The sequence below is a fragment of the Kockovaella imperatae genome (assembly GCF_002102565.1).
Source record: "Kockovaella imperatae strain NRRL Y-17943 chromosome Unknown BD324scaffold_16, whole genome shotgun sequence".
NCBI classification, from domain to species: domain Eukaryota; kingdom Fungi; phylum Basidiomycota; class Tremellomycetes; order Tremellales; family Cuniculitremaceae; genus Kockovaella; species Kockovaella imperatae.
The window spans coordinates 142,354-160,031 of record NW_019028956.1 but is presented as its reverse complement, the minus strand read 5'-3'; the positions used below and the strand labels follow the sequence as shown (position 1 = coordinate 160,031).

Genomic DNA, 17,678 nt, shown 5'->3' with positions numbered 1-17,678 from the left:
GGTCAACATTAAAAAACGCGTGCATGAAAAAAATAATCGTTAAACTACTACAAGTCTGCAACCCCCGAAGCCCTTCGCAACCTGGCTTGCTCTCTCTCCCAGATCTTGGCGACTACATCCTCTGCAAGACCACGCTTCGCACTGTTAAGCCCTAGACCATCTCGTATCTCCTCTTCACGACAACATAGTGTCAGCTTGCGGCTCGGTCCACACGTGATCAGACCGAGTACCTCGAGATTTGACAGCAAGTCCTGATAGTCGGACTCTGAGCTCGGCGGGTACGGGCTTGAATGGTGAGATAGCAGGGACACATAGGTGGTGTAGAGTGACGTCGTGGAAAGGGGCCCCTGAGCGATGAGAATGGCGACCAGCACCATTTTGCCCTGTAGCGGGACGGATCGGACCTTTTTGCCAGTCACCGTGTCGACTGTCGCACTAGATCCAGCAGCTGCGCGCAGAGTATAGGTCGTGAACGCCTTGATGATATGGGCGAGAGATACCTTGACAAATGTATCCTTTTTAAGCCATTCTGCTTCGGCGAGCGAGACCGCCGACGTCAGGACAGAAAGGCACATGCGCAAGTCCCCATTCTGAGCTTCGACCTTTTTGGATAAGAGCTCGAGTGCTTTGGGATCGATACTGTCGCCGATGCGCGAGCTGACGATCGGGATCATGTCTTGCCCTCCGTACGCCTTGAACGGCAAAACGGACGGGGTGGCACCGTCGGGAAGGACAAGTCGGGCGCGCAGAGTGAGGTCGAGCGTGTTGGAAATGGCAATGACCTTGACGCGGCCATCAGTCGTCGTGGGCAGGGAGAAGATCTTTGACAAGAGGTGGGAGATGGCAGGTGGGGCTACTGCGGGGGCGGGTGGCATGACGGAATCGATTTCATCGAGAATCACGAGACTAAGGGTGTGAGCCACCCGTCACAAGGGGCAAGAACTTACAGAGGCTCGCGCGTGTTCTGCAACGCGGCGATCACCACGTTCTCCGCATTGTCGCAGCCCATAGCCTGGGCAAAGTGCATCCAGAGGTCATTGGCCTTGAGACCCATGCAGCAGACTTCGATGGGGCGCCACCCTTCGTTGCCGAGAGCACGCGCCATGGCATTGACCGTGGCAGTCTTGCCGGTTCCAGGTGGTCCCGATACGTACATGCCCACGTCGAGCTTGTATGTGCTGGCGACATATTCTCGAATCGCCTTTTGCTCCTCTTGGCGACCGATGATGCCTGACGCGTTGGACAATCGGAGCCGAGACTTGATCGCCTTGTAGGGATTGGCATCGAGATTGATGGGTTCGAGATCGATTTCACAGGGACTGGACGGTGGGGGAGTGGGAAGCGCGAGACGAGGTGACCTCGGCGTGTCGCATGGTTGGTCGAGGTCAGACGAGGAGGTGAAGGACGAGGGAGCGGGGGATGAGAAACGCGAGGAGAGGAAAGATGGCGTGGAGGAGATGCGGCCTGGGTGGTCAGAGCCAGGTCCATGAGGCATCAGACTCACTATCACTCTGTCGTGATGACACACTACCGCTACGTGGGCGAGGAGCGACACGTATCCGTTTGCGCCGTGAAGAAGACTCGGAATCCTTTCTCGGCGGAATATTCTCCTTCCCAGGATGAAGTGGGACGTCATCTTTGGAGAAGTCCGGCTTGGTGAGCAGGATGGCAGGTTGACTCATCGTTCTGACCAGCGTTCCACCTCCAAAGACGCCCGGACTCGGTAAGCTGGCATGGGACCCCAGCGAACGACGCGTGGGGATGGTCAGCTGGGAGTTGGAACGGGTGAGGGGGGTAGGAGGGGGAGTCGGACGCGGTGTCCTTCGACGGGTCGGTGTTTCTGGATCTTGTCGGGTTCGTTTGCTGGGTCCAGGCATGGTGAAGCGTGTGTCTCGAACAGGATACAAGTGGTCGATAAAGATACAAGAGACGAGGACGACGACGACGAAGAACGAGAAGAACGAGAAGAACGAGAAGGAGGCAAGTGATGAAAGAGAGAAAGATGGAAAGAGGCTGAGGCTTTTAAATGAGGCGGCGCCGGTCACGAACATTTCAGACTCAGGGTTCAAAAAAGTCAACCGCGTCAAAGTCACGAGGGAGAGACGGGCAAGATGTGGCAGAGTGGCAATGGGGGAGTGAGTGAGTGTGTGTTATGTGTGTATCTAGTCAGTCTCAATACGAGCAGCTAGGCAGCAAGCACATGGCTGAGACACGGTGTCATGATACACTGGATGCATGCGGTGGTAGCCTTTCGGAGCAGACTCACCACAAGGGGGCGGAGATGGGCGGATCTTTTTGCCGGGCATCCGCCGCGTAGTGGAGAGGTAAGTCGGGTAATCCTGGTCACGCAGGCGATCGGTGTGACTCGGAGCTACGGTTCGAGGTGCAAACCATGCATCAAAGCTGAGTCTGCAAGACTGAAAGCTGGCACGACGCAACTCCGACATCTACAACGCGACCCCCTTGTCGAATCCAAACAATGCCCTATCCTCCGAGGCCAGCCAAGAGCCTTCGACATACTTTTGGCGTATATATTCTGCGGGGTCGAGATGCGTATTTGGTGGTTTGAGCTTCTCCCAGATCTCGTTGCATCGAGTGTTGCCCCAGTCCTGTGCGAGAAGTACAGAGTCCGAACTCCAGATATCCAGGTCGACAGAGCGAGGCTTTGAGATGTGTGTCCCGAGACCTCGGTGAAGACCACAGCAACGGATGCAGAGGAACAGGACCATCGGGACGTCCCAGAGGCCTGACGTCAGGTAAGCTGGCGTGGGACAGACTCACTTGTCGTGGCCCATCGAGAGCGCTTGATGCTCGTGCCGCAATCCGCACATAAGTCATTAGAGGGCATGTCTGCAATGGACCGAAGGAGGGCGGCATCAGGCGGCGTCTGACCACTCAATCCTGCCATCTCGAGGACTCTTTGTGCGATCGGATCGTCCGGTGTAGTTTGACTCAGCGGAGGCATGGAGTGACGCACAGATGCAGATCGCAGCACGTCCAGCGTACGGACGGTCGATGTGCCATTGATGCAGGATTCGATGGCGTTACAGATTGCAGAGACCCATTGCTGGGCGTGAGCAACGCCATCAAATCCGGGACTCACCTGGAGCTCGAGTTCCGAGGTAGATTGATAGGTACGCTTGCCGTGCGTCGTGACGATCTCAAAGACTGGATATCAGCAGGATCTCCTGATACATCTTACCAAACCGTCGGTCATCTCTGCCTTCCCGCACACTAGCGAATCGCAGGTCGATCATGGCATGAGGCGAAGACAAGCTATGATACTCGAATATACACGAGCGATCCAACACGACCCAAAGTTCTGTCGTCGTCAGCAGCATCAGGGCGATCTCCCAGGCTCACTTTCAAACTTGCCTTTCGTCCTGCCGAGCTCCTCCCAAGTCCCCGTACCCCAGAGAACTCCCTCTTTCTTGCGTCCGACGGGATCTGGGGCAGCGACGACCGGGCGAGGGGCAAGGTCCACTGATGCGCGCGACGACACAAAGCTTCGCAAGCGACCGCCTACCGATCGAGGAGGTTTCGGTCCGGCGGAAGCGGCGAGCAGCGATGTTTGGCGATTCCGTTCGGTCCAAGCTGTGACGAGAGAGTCTCGAAGCTCGGCACGGGAGGATCCGTACATGTGTTCCAATGTATCGAGGCATGACAGGGATGTTGGAGGGACAGAGGCTAGAAGACTTGAATGATATTCGTGCTTGGCGAGTTCGAATTGAGCCACTCGAGCGGTCTGTGCTGAGTCTGAGCCTCCGGCGAGATATTGGGATGTCTGATGATAGTACTGTTTGGACGTGGTCTACTTTGTCAGCGCGGAGGAGCATGGACCAGGCCTTACCTCAAAATTGCTCTGAGATATACGTTTGAGCCCGGCGCGTAGGGTCACGAGACTGGACGTCATGGCCTCGAGATCTTGTCTTTGCTTTTGCCGAGCCGCTGCTCGAGTCTTTAACTTTTCATCCCACCCGTTCGTCTCGAGGTTGAACCCGCCCTCGAGCCATCGACCTAGCTCTCCAAGCGCGGTCAGGAACGCCTGCTCGGTGGCTTCCACCTGGGAAAGGAGCGTGAGGTAGGCATTGGCACATGTCAACAGGGATTTGGACAGACGGTTGAGGGTGGTGGACGAGTGAGCGAGGGCGGAAAAGGTCGAGCGGAGAAGGAGAGAGTCGGGTGGTGTTGTGGGAGGCACGGAGGGGTTCAGCGTGGTGGACCTCGGTTCATCGGTGGGCACGGCGTTGCTCGTCATGGCGAACGTGAGTGGTCAGGAGCAGCGAGTTACGGAAGTGGTGCTGGGTCAAAAATTAGCAAGGGTTGAAACGGATCAGGGCAATTCAGGGGGAAAGGATTCAGCTCAGCACAAGGCGTATCATGTCTGCTTTCATGAATTACTACTGTCTACTGTCTACAGTCCTGATTGTCAGTTCAGCATGACAGGGCAGCTCTACAATCGCAGACTGACACTCGTGAAATGAGGTGGGTGAGAACTCTACCGTTGACCGGAACAGTCGACAAAAACGTCCCATTGGTGAGGGTTATAGAGTGATGACCTATAATGAGTGCTAATAAAAGGACTACGATAGCGCTATCCGTATCACGCAGAGAGTTGCAACTGCGGACCTTCCCACAACTTGCCTGCCATGCATTGCGGCACCAATCCCGACATACACTCCTTCCACGCGCGGCGCGATAACCCGACCTCATTCACACAAACACCTCTGTAGGTATCCCCGCGACCCAAATGTTCTCCTTATTCTCAGAGTACGCGATGAAGAGCACGTCACCCACTTGGACGGCTGAGGGATACGAGAAACCGGGATTCTGCTTCTCAGCGACGGAGCACTTCCCCCGGCTCACCTTGTACCCATCACGGGTCTCCTTCGCGATGTCCGGGTTTGGCCTGGTGTGGACTATACCAATGTTGCGGAATGTCCATGGATCGCCACCAGACCAAGCGATGGTCAGAGGATAGCGATGGAGATTCGGGTCGTGTTGACGGGTGTTGGAAATAAGATAGAGGCGGGATGACGCCGACGCCGACGTGGACGTCCCAGGCAGTTTCACCCTGCCAAAGAACTGAAGGGTGAGCTGATTCACCCCCAAAACCAACCCACCTGCTTTGTCTTTGCATCCGGTATGTTAGTCTCATAGATAGACGTGCTGCGATGCACGGGGTACCAATCCTCCCCTGTCTCACTGCACTCGGTCCAGACGTGCCAGCTGTTTAGAACCGCTTCGTCACGCCAAAAACGCTGGTAGATCGAGTCGTGACGAATGGCATGGGTGACTTCGCGAACATGATGATTACCGTCCGCTGTAGGGTGCTAGATGGGGTCCAGCGTCAATCACGTAGCGATCTCGCGCCTCCACCGGCTCACCTCTCGATTGTATAGATCGTCAGACCACGCGGGAACCGTCTCTGGCCTCTTCAATACCGCTTCAATCTTCTCCCTGTCTTCGCACCAGCCAAAAGTCCCATACACCGTATTCTCAAATCCCAGCTCCTTTGTGTACTCGTTCTTGTGTACCCAGCATGGGTCTCCGATGGGCCTTCCCGTGGCAGTGTCGATTCTCCGAGCCACACGCCCTGCCCCGACGCTTCGCCAAGGGTCGCAGATAAAATTGTACGAATCTGCAATGGCGTAAACTTCTGGGATGGATACGATGGCAGACGATTGCCATGCTCGCTGAGGCAGACCAGTGGAACACCTGAAAGGTCAGCGTGGTCAAGCGCGAGATCTCCTCACCAATACGAAAAATTGTGCGCTTGTTCGCCGTCCAACATCGCCGGGGGAAACATCTCCACTGGCTGAGTCCAGTTCAAATACTCGCCGTGATGGACTGAGCTCATCACGCTCTGACCCATAGAGTCCTCATCGACTGGCGCACTAGACCATAAAAGAATGGTCGTGTTGTCATAGTGATCGATGATCGGGTGGTGAGAGTAGGTCCTGTCGTGACTGTAGCCATTCCATATCTTGAGACGGAACGCGAAGGATAGGAAGGGGTAACCGCACGTCAGCTCCGAGGTGCATGGCGGTATGGACCAGAGATCTGTACGGCACGAGGCTTTTGGTGACTGTCCCAATCCAGTGAGCGCCAGCAGGCGCAGGACCAGCTCTGTAAGCATGATAGAAGTGTGACGAAACAGAATCCGAACATCTCGGAAATCCGGATATCTGAATGTGGGGGAGTCGCGGAGATGAGCAGATCTCCGTAATCTCGCTCCGGAACCGGTTTCAAAATTTCAGAAGCTGCCGACAATGTCAACCATAACAACGATGGACGGAGCGTTGAGCGCAGACACAGGGTCCAGCGCCAGCGATGGAAGCCCTGTGGCTTGTCCCATCCTACCACTTACCAGCCTCGAGCTCCCTCTCAGCTCTCTCTGCAATTCATTCCTCACTTCACTCCCGTCGACCCATCTCGGTGCCAACCTGCCTCAATCCATTATCGAAGCAGCGCACGGCAATGTTTCAACCCAGCTTCTACCTGACCTATCAGAACTCGCGGTCTCCCTTCCCTCTGTGATATCTCACTTTCATGCCCTACGCGTCGACCTTGTGGCTCGCTGGCTGGATCAGCCTGCAGACGACTGGGATGCCCGACTCTGTGTGGTAGCAGAATATGCAGACGTCCTGCCGAGAGAGTGAGCAATATAGTCAAAAAACAACACTGACAGTAGTCTCATACTGTCATTCACCTCCCAGAGCTCTCTCTCCTCGCTGACTCCCAGCACCGCCCTGGCTCTCTACCGATTGGCCGAGATCTACACCCCATCTGTTCCCGAAGATCATCCTGATCCAGAGATGCGAGTGCTTGTTGTCAAAACTCTGGCTAGGCGGGAGAAATGGTCCGACTCCAAGCGCATGGCCAGAGAGAACGCGGTGGCGCCAGGCTTCCACAAGTATGCCTTACTTGCTCTGGATGAAGTGAGACGGCGCGAGCGCCCACGGCAGGAGATTGCAAACACTGGCCTCTCAGAGATATCACACCTGCTCTGCTCTCGCGTAGTGGTCGTCTCCCAACGCATTTTTCTTGCCCAACCCTCTTCCCTCTTCCACGTCGATACACCTCTCAATACGTCAATAGCATCCCTTGCGCATCTCTTCCCAAGACCAGCCTTGCTCACTGGCCCACCGTCCTCCGGCAAGACCCACGCCATCCACTACCTCGCAGCACGACTCGGCGCAAGCATCTTTTCCCTTTCGCTGGCAGACACGTCCATCGACGTCAAGACCCTATTGGGGACCTATGTGTCGTCTAATGGCGGATTCGAATGGATGGAGGGTGCCCTGTCCAAGGCGCTACGAGCCGGTCGATGGATCGTATTCGACGACATTGACCGTGCCAGTATGGAAATGCTGGTGCTCATCGCCGGTATGACGCGTCGAGGTGTACTACCGACTGGCCGAGACGAGATCACGGTCGGTCCAATCTTTGCAACAAGCACTGGAGGTACTTTCTTTGGCGAACATCACTTCCACGACATCCACCTCGCCCCGCTCGACAAGCTAGCGATCCTTTCCGCCCGCTTCGACATTGACGAGCGTATCGCAAAGCTCGATCTGCCGCTTCGGGACCTCATCAAGTGGTGCAAAAGAGATCACGCGACTCCAGAGTCTGCTCTCCTCGATGCGGTCGACATCTTCGGGCCAGGACAACTGGAGCATGTCGCAGAGACTTTAGGCGTTGACCAAGAAGCCGCCGGTGCTCTGCTCAACCGTCGACCGGTGTACGAGGTGGACAAACATGTACACGTTGGCCGAATCACGCTGCCCAGAAAAATTGGGCCTGTCACTCCAGCTCGCTTTGCGCTCACTCGGCCCGCCCTGACCCTGCTTGAATCCATAGCTGCGGCCGTGGCCTTTAACGAGCCGCTCCTCTTGATCGGTGAGACAGGAACGGGGAAAACAACATCGATCCAACACCTCGCTCACGCCTGTGGTCAATCCATATTCGCCTTCAATCTCTCGACTCAGACCGAGAGCTCTGACCTGCTAGGTGGTTTCAAGCCCATTGATACGGCCTCAGCCGCTCGCGACCTGCAAGGGCGATGGCAAAAACTCTTCATCGAAACCTTCAGCATGTCGAAAAACAGCACGTACATAGACGCCGCTGCCAAGGCGCTGGCTGGAAAAAAGTGGCAACGACTCGTGGACCTGTGGACATCCTCAGCCCGCCGGGCAATGACAAAGGGAGGCAAGCGTCGCAAGCTCGATTCGTGGCAGTCTCTTCTGGACGACATCGCCCTGTTCACTCCCAAACCCGTGTTCAAGTTTGTCGAAGGACCCCTTGTCCGCGCTCTACGCGATGGTCACTGGTGAGCCTCCTCCTGTGGACCGGACTGACTACTCTCAGGATCCTACTCGATGAGGTCAATCTAGCATCTCCAGATGTCCTGGAGGCGCTCAACAGCATCCTCTCCGGTGATCTCGTCCTCACTTCCCGGGGAGATGTCGAGGCGATACCCCGTCATCCCAACTTTCGCCTCTTTGCTTGCATGAACCCAGCAACGGACGTCGGCAAAAAGGACCTTCCGCCGCATCTATCGGTGCTCTTCACTCGCATACACGTCCCACCGCCGGATGACAACCGGGAGGCCTTAGTGGCGATAATCGAGCAGTACCTTGATGGCCCGCTCGTCCTCGATGTTGCCGACCTCTATACCGACTTCAAAAAACAAGCTACAGCTAGGGAAATTGTCGACGGTTCGCTCGCCCCGCACTACAGTATGCGAACGCTCACACGAGCCCTGTCGTTCGCCGTCAACACCCCTCTCAACCTGCGTCGCGCTGTCGCGGAGGGATGGATGATGGCATTCATGATGGCTCTCGATCCGCCAAGCATTGCGAGAGTTCAGCCGTTGCTCGAGCGTCATCTCGGAACACACCCTGCCGCTTCATTTTCCATCCCACCAGGTCCACTACCACCCCTGCCCTCGCGTCTCGTCCTGACTCCCTCGGTCTCCCGTAAACTCGTGGATCTCTCCCGTGCCATACTCGCCCGCTATCCCGTGCTGATTCAAGGCCCCACGTCAAGTGGAAAAACAAGTGCCATCGAACATCTTGCCAGGACCACCGGTCATCGATTTGTCCGTATTAACAATCATGAGCACACCGATCTACAAGAGTATCTTGGTACACACATGACTGATCAGTCGGGAAATTTGGTCTTCCAGGAAGGATTGCTCGTCACAGCCGTGCGACAAGGCCACTGGATCGTACTTGACGAGCTCAATCTTGCACCGACCGACGTCCTCGAAGCTCTGAATCGGCTTCTTGATGATAATCGCGAGTTGCTCATCCCGGAAACGGGGGAAATTGTCAAGCCCCATCCTCAATTCATGCTGTTCGCCACCCAGAACCCACCCGGTCTCTACGCGGGTCGTAAAGTCCTCTCCAGAGCATTCCGAAATCGATTCCTCGAGGTCCATTTCGATGACGTGCCGAACGACGAGCTCGAAACCATCCTCTGCGAGCGATGTCAGATAGCTCCATCTTACGCTCGCAAGATCGTCCAAGTCTTTGAAGAACTCCGTCACCGACGACAGACCAGCCGTGTATTCGAATCCAAACACTCGTTTGCGACCTTGCGGGATCTGTTCCGATGGGCAGAGCGGGGTGCAATTGGTTACGAGCAGCTCGCCCGGGATGGGTACATGTTACTGGCAGAGAGGGCCAGAAATGAGGAGGACAAGGTGGTGATCAAGGAAGTCCTGGAAGGCGTCATGAAAGTGGCATTGACGGTGACCTATCCGGTGCCGGCGGCAGAGGGGCGCACCCTGGTCTGGACGTCTGCCATGTGTCGACTTTACACCCTCATTCACGCCGCCCTGTCGCGGAACGAGCCGGTACTTTTGGTCGGAGAGACAGGGTCCGGAAAGACATCCATTTGCGAAGCCATCGCGCAAGCATTCTCTCAACAGCTCATTTCGGTCAACTGTCACCAAAACATGGAGACTGCCGATCTCATCGGCAGCCAGCGACCTGTCAGGAATCGTGGTGCCATCCGTCAGCGGCTCGAGTCTGCCGGTATCCCAGATCTCGCAACGCTCACTTGTCTAGCCCCCACAATGGACCCCGCTCTCGTCGCAGAATATAGACACGACCTCGCCATGCTTGATGCCCTCTTTCAATGGTCCCCGGGGCCTCTCGTCGATGCAATGACCAGTGGACATCTCCTACTTCTCGACGAAGTGTCCCTGGCTGATGACTCGGTCCTTGAACGTCTCAACTCAGTCCTGGAGCCGGGTCGTACCCTCGTTCTTGCCGAGAAAGGCGGCGATATCGAATCCGCTACAATCGTGGCTGACGATCGATTCCACGTTATCGCAACTATGAACCCAGGTGGTGACTTTGGCAAAAAGGAACTGTCGCCTGCCTTGCGGAATCGATTCACAGAAATTTGGGTCCCGCCTGTTGTCGACAGAAACGACCTGGTCCAGATAATCAATCGGCCGTATGCGCCTGCCGTGCTCGACTTTTTCACCTGGTTCGTGGAGCGAACGGGAGAGTCAGGTCTGGGATTACGAGACATTCTCGCTTGGGTCCAGTTCATTGACTTGGGTCTGGGCTTTGTACATGGAGGAGAAATGGTGTTCGTGGACGGTCTCGAAGCACTCCCAAGTATGCAGGGCCGAAACGCCGCGATCGTCCGCGAAGAGGCCGTCCTCAAGCTTGAACATCTAGCCCACGACGATGAATTTGTCACGGCGCCACCAGGCGTGTTCTCTGTCGGAGGTTTCTCCTTGCCAGCCGGCCCTCACCCTATCACTCCCGTGTCCTTTCACTTCTCCACGCCGACTACACGGCTGAACACCCTTCGAGTCTTGCGCGCGTGTCAACTCCCGAAAGCTATCCTTCTGGAAGGAAGCCCAGGTGTGGGCAAAACGAGTCTTGTCTCTGCCCTTGCTGCTGTCTCTGGACATCGGCTTGAACGCATTAATTTGTCGGATCAGACGGATCTCATCGACCTTTTTGGTTCGGATCTTCCCATGGACGGTACTTTTGCTTGGCGCAACGCTGCTTTCCTTGAAGCCATGCAGCAGGGCGACTGGGTCCTACTGGACGAGATGAATCTAGCGTCCCAGACCGTTCTTGAAGGTCTCAACGCTGTTCTGGATCACCGTGGAACCGTCTTCATACCTGAACTCGGACGTTCCTTCACTCGTCATCCTGATTTCAGGGTCTTCGCAGCTCAAAACCCCCACGCTCAAGGTGGCGGTCGCAAAGGCCTACCGAAATCATTCCTCAACCGTTTCACCAAAGTCTACCTCCAAGAGCAGACCATGGAGGATCTGGAAATCATCTGTCGGGATCAAGCTGCTCCCGAGGTGACTTCCAAGATGATCATCTTCAACGAAAGGATCCGAGAAGCATCGATCGGCTTCCTTGGCAACCCTTGGGAATTCAATCTACGAGATCTGTTACGCTGGTGTGATCTTGCCAAGGGAAGCGATCCCACCGATTATTTGCGAATGCTCTACGTGGATCGACTTCGCTCCGCCACGGATCGAGACACGGTGCGCCGTATCTTCACAGAAGTCTTTGGGCACATCGACTTGGTGCGTCCGGCCCCTCTCGCCACACCTTCGTATCTGCGTATCGGTCACTCGGTCGTACCTGGTCATACTGCATGCCGACTGACAGCCGAGTCTCTGCTCAAAGCAGTCGAGCTGGGCTGGCTCGCTATTCTTCCAGGGACGACCGGGAATGAGACGGTCCATGCCCTCGCCAAAGCCACCGGCAATGAGCTTTCCGAGTTTGGCATGCACCCTGGTGTCGATGCATCGGAAATCTTGGGCAGTTTCGAAGCCCTTGGTGATACTCGCTTCGCTTGGGTAGATGGTCAGCTCGTCAATACTTTACGGAACGGTGGGTGGTTCCTCATTTCCGAGGCGAATCTCTGCAACGCGTCAGTGCTGGACCGGCTCAATAGTCTGTGCGAAAGAGATGGTGTCCTCGTTCTGAGCGAGAAGGGCGGTGTCCCCGAAGTCATCCCGCCGCACCCGTCGTTCCGCCTGTTCATGACGTACGACCCCAAGTACGGAGAGCTTTCCCGTGCGATGCGTAATCGAGGTGTGGAGCTGTACACCGAGGAGACACCGGTCATTCCTCGAGTCGACGATGCATTACTCGACCGGATACACCTATTTTCTCTGGATACAGATCTGGCAGGCTCATACCTCGCCAACGCCGTGGCTTTTCAAAGCCGGGGCGGCCTAGAACTATTCCTGGACCGTGCGGATGGTATCGTCAAGGAGGCTGTCAAATTCGCTCTCGATACGCACAGTGATGAGATGGTGAGCTCGAATCCAGAATTGTTCTGACAGCAGGGCTCGTCCTTGGATGAACCCGCACATTTTCGTACGATCCAAATCTTCACTCGGCATCGTCAATTGTGCCACAGAGTCGAGCGCTTCGTTCAGGATCACAAGAAATCGGTGCTGGCCCGCGATACTCGCTCCCTCTTCACGTCTCTTCCCATGGAACGCGACATCGACACTCTTGAGAGCCTTCTCACCCTTCTCATCGTCATTCGAAAGCACTCAGAGTCAACCGCATTTGATTTCTCCACCCTATCGCTTCTCGCCAAATGGGTGTTCGAGCTGCATCCTCTGCCTGGTGTGGCACCCCTGGTGGATGCAACGAGACTCACGACAGGGTTTCGACAGGCCGAGATCTGGAGCAAGTTCAGAACGACTCTGCCGAGCACTGTTGGGCACATTGTCGATCCTGGTGAGCGATGCTTCCCTGACGACTGCTCACTCCAGACCTTCGTTCTTCAATCCTTGACGCTCTAGCACTCGACTCGATGGATATCGATCTCACTGGCTTGTCTCAGGATCTCACATCATGGGATGACCCCAGACTCCTCCTACCTGTTGAAGTTCATGCCCTCGCGACCGCTCAGTTCCCTGACCTGTTGCCGCGAGCGCGAGCTATCCCACTCCACACGCTCGTGCCTCTCAAGCGAGGAGATTTCCTTCAGGCTTCGATTCAAGCCTTGCGCCGTCTGAATGCCTCGCTGTTCTCGCCTGTCAGATTGACCTCGGTGCTTCGGCAAAGGTGCGTAACCCATCGGTTCTATTGCTGACCTCTAGCGAGCAAGTCGTTCCCCTGTGCGAGATACCTCAGTACGATGCTGCTTTTGATCTCACCAGGCGCACAGTCTTATGGGCCGTCGACTCTGGCTCGTCTCCCTTGTCGGAAGCATGCGCGATTGCTTCGCGTTTGGCAGCAATGTTTGACATCAATAGCCAGCCTGCCTCTCTGGCGTCTCTTGGTCATCTTTGGTGTCAGATTGGACGAACCATCATCGACTTTTATGTCACGAATATCCCAATCGACCCTGCTGTCCGGCGTATACTGCAAGAGGAAGTACTCCTCACCCGCTTCGAACTCCTGCACGAGGAGCTAGACGCAGTCATCCACGGCGAACTCCTTCTGAAGGGGGTCTCTGACTCGCACCGCCTAAGACGTCTGCGCCAGCGCATCGACTCGATTCAAGGTGATCTTGGGCAACTCGGACCCTCAATCGACCGTGTACCCGACGCCGAGAGTCTTGCTGCAATGTACCACGAGGTACATGGATTCGACCTGACCCAAATTGTTGGCCTCATCTCTGCTCTGTTGCAAGGTGACCTGGCACGGGAGGTTAATTTCCAGCTGGCCTCGGCATCTTTTATCCAACGTCTGGATACTCGATACCCAGCAGATCTGGTGTTGCCCATCGTCACCGCCATTTTGTGTGTCAGATTTGGTCTCCAGTGCTTCAAGCGTGATGTCGAGCTACAGACCGAGTCGGAACTCGTTCCTGCGTTGCTGGCATTCCCACAAGCGGATCGGGCAGATCACCTGGTCAGTCTACCTGACGGGGTCGAGATCAATCTCCTGCGTGCTGGGCTCGGCGTGCCTGGCCAATTGGACTACGTATACGACACGTGGAGCGCTGTTCGACTACGCGAGGAAAGAGACGAGGCGATCGCGACGAGTCTCTATCGTGTACGCCAAACGGACGAGGAGCGCGAGGAAGAAGAGTTCCTCCAACTCTTCTCGGATGCGAGTCGCGAGCCGGAGTCAGGGTCTTTCCCTACCCACCTGGTCCAGGCCTTCCACGACGCCCTACATGGCATCTTCCCTACCGACGTGCTGACTCGAGTCCTTTCTACTTCCTTTGATGCCTCACAGCATTCCGACCGTCTTGACAGAGATTCCCTCTCGTACCAGATCCACCTGCTCGCCAGGCCAGCCCTGTCCGGAAACTTTTACCGCTCCCCGAACGTGCCCGAAGTCCGCAAAGCTCACGCGATCCTCTCACGGCTGCACAAGCGGCTGGATGCGCTCGTCTCGGAATGGCCTGAGCAGATGGTGCTTCAGCACATCCGTGATCGAGTCGACCAGAACCTGCAGATGCACCTCACAAGCCCAGTCGCTCAGGTTCTGACCTCTCTAGAGGCTCTCATCACCCACACCGACGACTGGGAGCCCTTTGCTAATCGAGACAATTCGCTTGCCTCGTATCGCGCCGAGTTATCGACTCTCATCATTTCGTGGCGTAAGATGGAACTCACTGGTTGGAGCACCCTTCTCAAAGACACGCTGCGTCAATATGTGGACGCTGATGCCGAGTGGACGCTCCGACTTTATGGAGCTCTGCTTCGTGCCCCGGGCAATGTCGCAGAGACACTCCCTCTGCTGAAGACATATCTATCGTCGTCAACCTTGGGACACTTTGCGCATCGACTCAGAACTTTGACCACGTTCTTGCCCATGGTAAGGTCCGATGTCGCCACACTACTTCACAATGTCATCGCCAATGGGTCACTCTTTGTGGATCACATCGAATCCTCACTTTCGACGCAGCGGAAAGAGGTCGACAAGTCGATCACTGATTTTGTCAAGCTCGCCAGTTGGAAAGACGTGAATGTCTTTGCGCTCAAAGCAAGTGCGGTCAAAAGTCACCGTCAGCTATTCAAATGTGTGCGCAAATTCAAGGAGATTCTCCAGCAACCGGTGGCGCCTCTCCTCAACCTCAATGCAATCACCTCGGTCGACACGGCTCTGTCTGTTCCACAAAGGGTGGAGGTACGCCCGCCGGGTTCAGGCCAGCGTTTGCGACAACTCGACCTTGAGACCACATTCGATCGATTCGTAAGGGTCGTGACGCCGCACATTGACGACGTTGCCGCGCCGGTCGAGCAGTTGGCCACCGACATCATCGAGACTTCTCTTGAGCTCGCCAGAGCTACCCCTTCTGCGCTCACCAAAGCCAACACGAAACTTGTTCAGAATCTCGCATCGCGCAAACGAAAGGCATTCGCCGATCTTCTCAAAGAGCTCAAAACCATTGGCTTCTCGCAAAACCTCCGAGCAGATCTTTTGCAACGCCAGCAAGATCCGACGTGGATTGCATCACAGGCACCGCTGAAGAGTGATTCATTGGCCGACTGGGTCGATCGAATTGAGCATTATCAAGCCCGTCAGGATATACTCATGGGCAATTTGAGGGCATCCTTGGCGGGACATCACGAAGATATTCCGACAAAGGACTTGCAGCGTGGGATAGGCTTTGCTGAATCCTTGTATTCTTCTGCTTTGGCCCAGAGGGCAGCGTGAGTCGGGTCCCACCTACTGTGTGCTGATGTCCTAGCCTGGTCAAGGATCTAGTCGGACACGATCAATTCGCGTCGCTAGTTTCTCGAATGCCGAATCTCGCTTCAGTTCTTCTCCTTCCCGCCCAGAAGACTCTGCAACATCTCATAAAGCTTGGCCAGTCATTGGACGAGGTAGAGCAAGGTATACGCGAAGAGGCGTCGCTTCGGGGAGCCACTCCAGATGATCACGTTTCGACTCTGCAGATCGAGGTCGAAGCCTTGGCCAGTCAGTGGAAATCCATAAACTCCGCGGCTCAGGCCTCTGGTCTAGCAGTGTACTCCTCAGGTGAGCACGAAAGCCTGTGCTCTGCTGACTGTAGCGGAATGGGATCTCATGCGCACCTCGCATGCCACATCCATGCGCGTGGCTAAGGTTCTTGACTCTCTCGGTCACAGGCATCTGACGGCACCTGTCGCTCGGATTGCTCTACAATGTCCCCCGCCTCCAGTGCTGGATGCGCGCGCCCTCACACCAGAATTCTCGATGAATGGCGACGAGTTGATCGACTCAATGCTCGTCATTGCTCAGAAGACCGCTCCGTTTGTTTCTGGCGACAGCCTCTCTGGCAAGGTGGTGTCTCTTGAGACACTCTCAAAGCAGCTCCATCTGCGCTCCATATACGCGCGACTGATCGCATTCGTCGATTCCATCGCGACAGAACATCACCGTGTCGATACAGCCGAGCTGTTCGCTCGGCTACTTCCCTTTGCCCGTGTCCTACGGGAGGCCAGCGCCAGTATCATACATCAACGTGTGCAGACTCTGAAAGCCACCTACAAGCTCTCTTATGTGGTCGGAAAAATCCTGCTTGATCTAGCCCAGAAAGGGTTCTGCAAACCTCAGGAGGAAAGTCTTGACGACGACGGAGCCGAAGGACAGGAAGTCGAGGGCACGGGAATGGGAACGGGTACCGGGGACAAGAATGTTTCGTCTGAGATCACGGAAGAGAGTCAGGTGGAAGGCTTGCAGGTTGAAGAAGAAGAGGAAGAAGAGCAGGAAGAAAAGCAAGATGCTGGCGGAGAGGATGAAAACGCGGTATCGATGGACGATGATTTCGCCGGAGACATGGGAGAGGGCAAGGAGGAGGACAGCAAGGAGGATCAAGGATCCGAGGCAGATCATGACGAGACCATTGACGACGTGGACCCCCTGGATCCTGGTGCAATGGACGAGAAGTTCTGGCAGGGCGAGAGCGAGGACAAGAAGGACGAAGTGGTCGACGCCGCTCAGCAAGAGTCTGGCGAGACGGAGATGGCCGCGAAAGACGAGTCAAAAAGTCAAGAGAAACGTGGAAAGGGGGAGCACCCGGATCAAGATGAGGAGCATCAGGAGAATCCAGAGACGGAGCAAGCGGGAGACGAAGCCGAAGATATGAATCAAGATCCCTTGGATCCTGGAGAAACAGTCGATGGACCGCGAGATGAAGTCGACGTCCCTGAGGGTGATGCACTGGACCTTCCTGAGGATATGAATCTTGACGACGCGCAAGACAAGGCTGAGAACGAAGCCGATGATATGATGCTGTCCGGTGACGAGGGGATAGATGAGGATGCTATCGATGACATGGAGGAAGACGGTCAAGCAGACGAGCAAGGTGATGACATCGACGAAGCCCCAGAGGCGAATGGTGCGCCTGAGGATGATGCCATGGAGACGGATCAGGATGCAGGGCAACAAGAGCTTGATTTGGGAGGCGCAGGAGAGGACGAGGCGATGGGTCAAGAGTCGGAGATTGGTCAGGGTCAAGGTGGCACTCAGGAACAACAGGGCGATGCCAAGGCTGAAGACACTGCCGAGGTAGAGGATGCTCCTGCTGGCACTGGGTGAGTCTGCGCCTTTTAACCACGCTGATGACCTAGGGCTGCGTCAGCTCAGCCGCAAGGCGCCGAGGGCACGGACGGCACTGTTGATTCTGTAGGAGCGCCGATGCCCTCGAATTCCCAACAACGGGATGCGCGAAGTCTCGGCGATATCATGAAAGAGATTCGTCGTCGACGCGACGAGATTCTC

General features: G+C 55.7%; 4 protein-coding genes across 4 annotated transcripts; 1 reads left to right on the top strand and 3 right to left on the bottom strand.

Moving 5' to 3' along the window:
• Positions 1–47: 47 nt before the first annotated feature.
• BD324DRAFT_653653 (P-loop containing nucleoside triphosphate hydrolase protein) lies at positions 48–1,877 on the bottom strand (the record flags this gene model as incomplete). The annotated part of the gene is made up of 3 exons (XM_022018685.1): positions 48–906; positions 948–1,464; positions 1,505–1,877. The coding sequence occupies 3 exons, from the start codon at positions 1,875–1,877 to the stop codon at positions 48–50; spliced, it is 1,749 nt and encodes a 582-aa protein (XP_021868243.1).
• A 550-nt stretch (positions 1,878–2,427) lies between these two features.
• On the bottom strand, positions 2,428–4,485 carry BD324DRAFT_185089 (hypothetical protein). The gene is made up of 6 exons (XM_022012123.1): positions 3,851–4,485; positions 3,376–3,811; positions 3,203–3,322; positions 3,104–3,168; positions 2,782–3,067; positions 2,428–2,746 (listed from the first exon to the last, which is right to left on the bottom strand). The coding sequence occupies exons 1-6, from the start codon at positions 4,256–4,258 to the stop codon at positions 2,448–2,450; spliced, it is 1,614 nt and encodes a 537-aa protein (XP_021868242.1). The 5' UTR covers positions 4,259–4,485; the 3' UTR covers positions 2,428–2,447.
• Positions 4,486–6,269, bottom strand: BD324DRAFT_185147 (hypothetical protein). Its single transcript, XM_022012124.1, has 5 exons — positions 5,757–6,269; positions 5,388–5,718; positions 5,124–5,333; positions 4,867–5,085; positions 4,486–4,833 (listed from the first exon to the last, which is right to left on the bottom strand). Exons 1-5 carry the CDS (start codon positions 6,137–6,139, stop codon positions 4,714–4,716), a joined length of 1,263 nt encoding a protein of 420 aa, XP_021868241.1. The 5' UTR covers positions 6,140–6,269; the 3' UTR covers positions 4,486–4,713.
• A 1,023-nt stretch (positions 6,270–7,292) lies between these two features.
• BD324DRAFT_643649 (P-loop containing nucleoside triphosphate hydrolase protein) lies at positions 7,293–10,076 on the top strand (the record flags this gene model as incomplete). The annotated part of the gene is made up of 3 exons (XM_022017562.1): positions 7,293–7,389; positions 8,406–9,757; positions 10,053–10,076. The coding sequence occupies 3 exons, from the start codon at positions 7,293–7,295 to the stop codon at positions 10,074–10,076; spliced, it is 1,473 nt and encodes a 490-aa protein (XP_021868240.1).
• Positions 10,077–17,678: the final 7,602 nt, after the last annotated feature.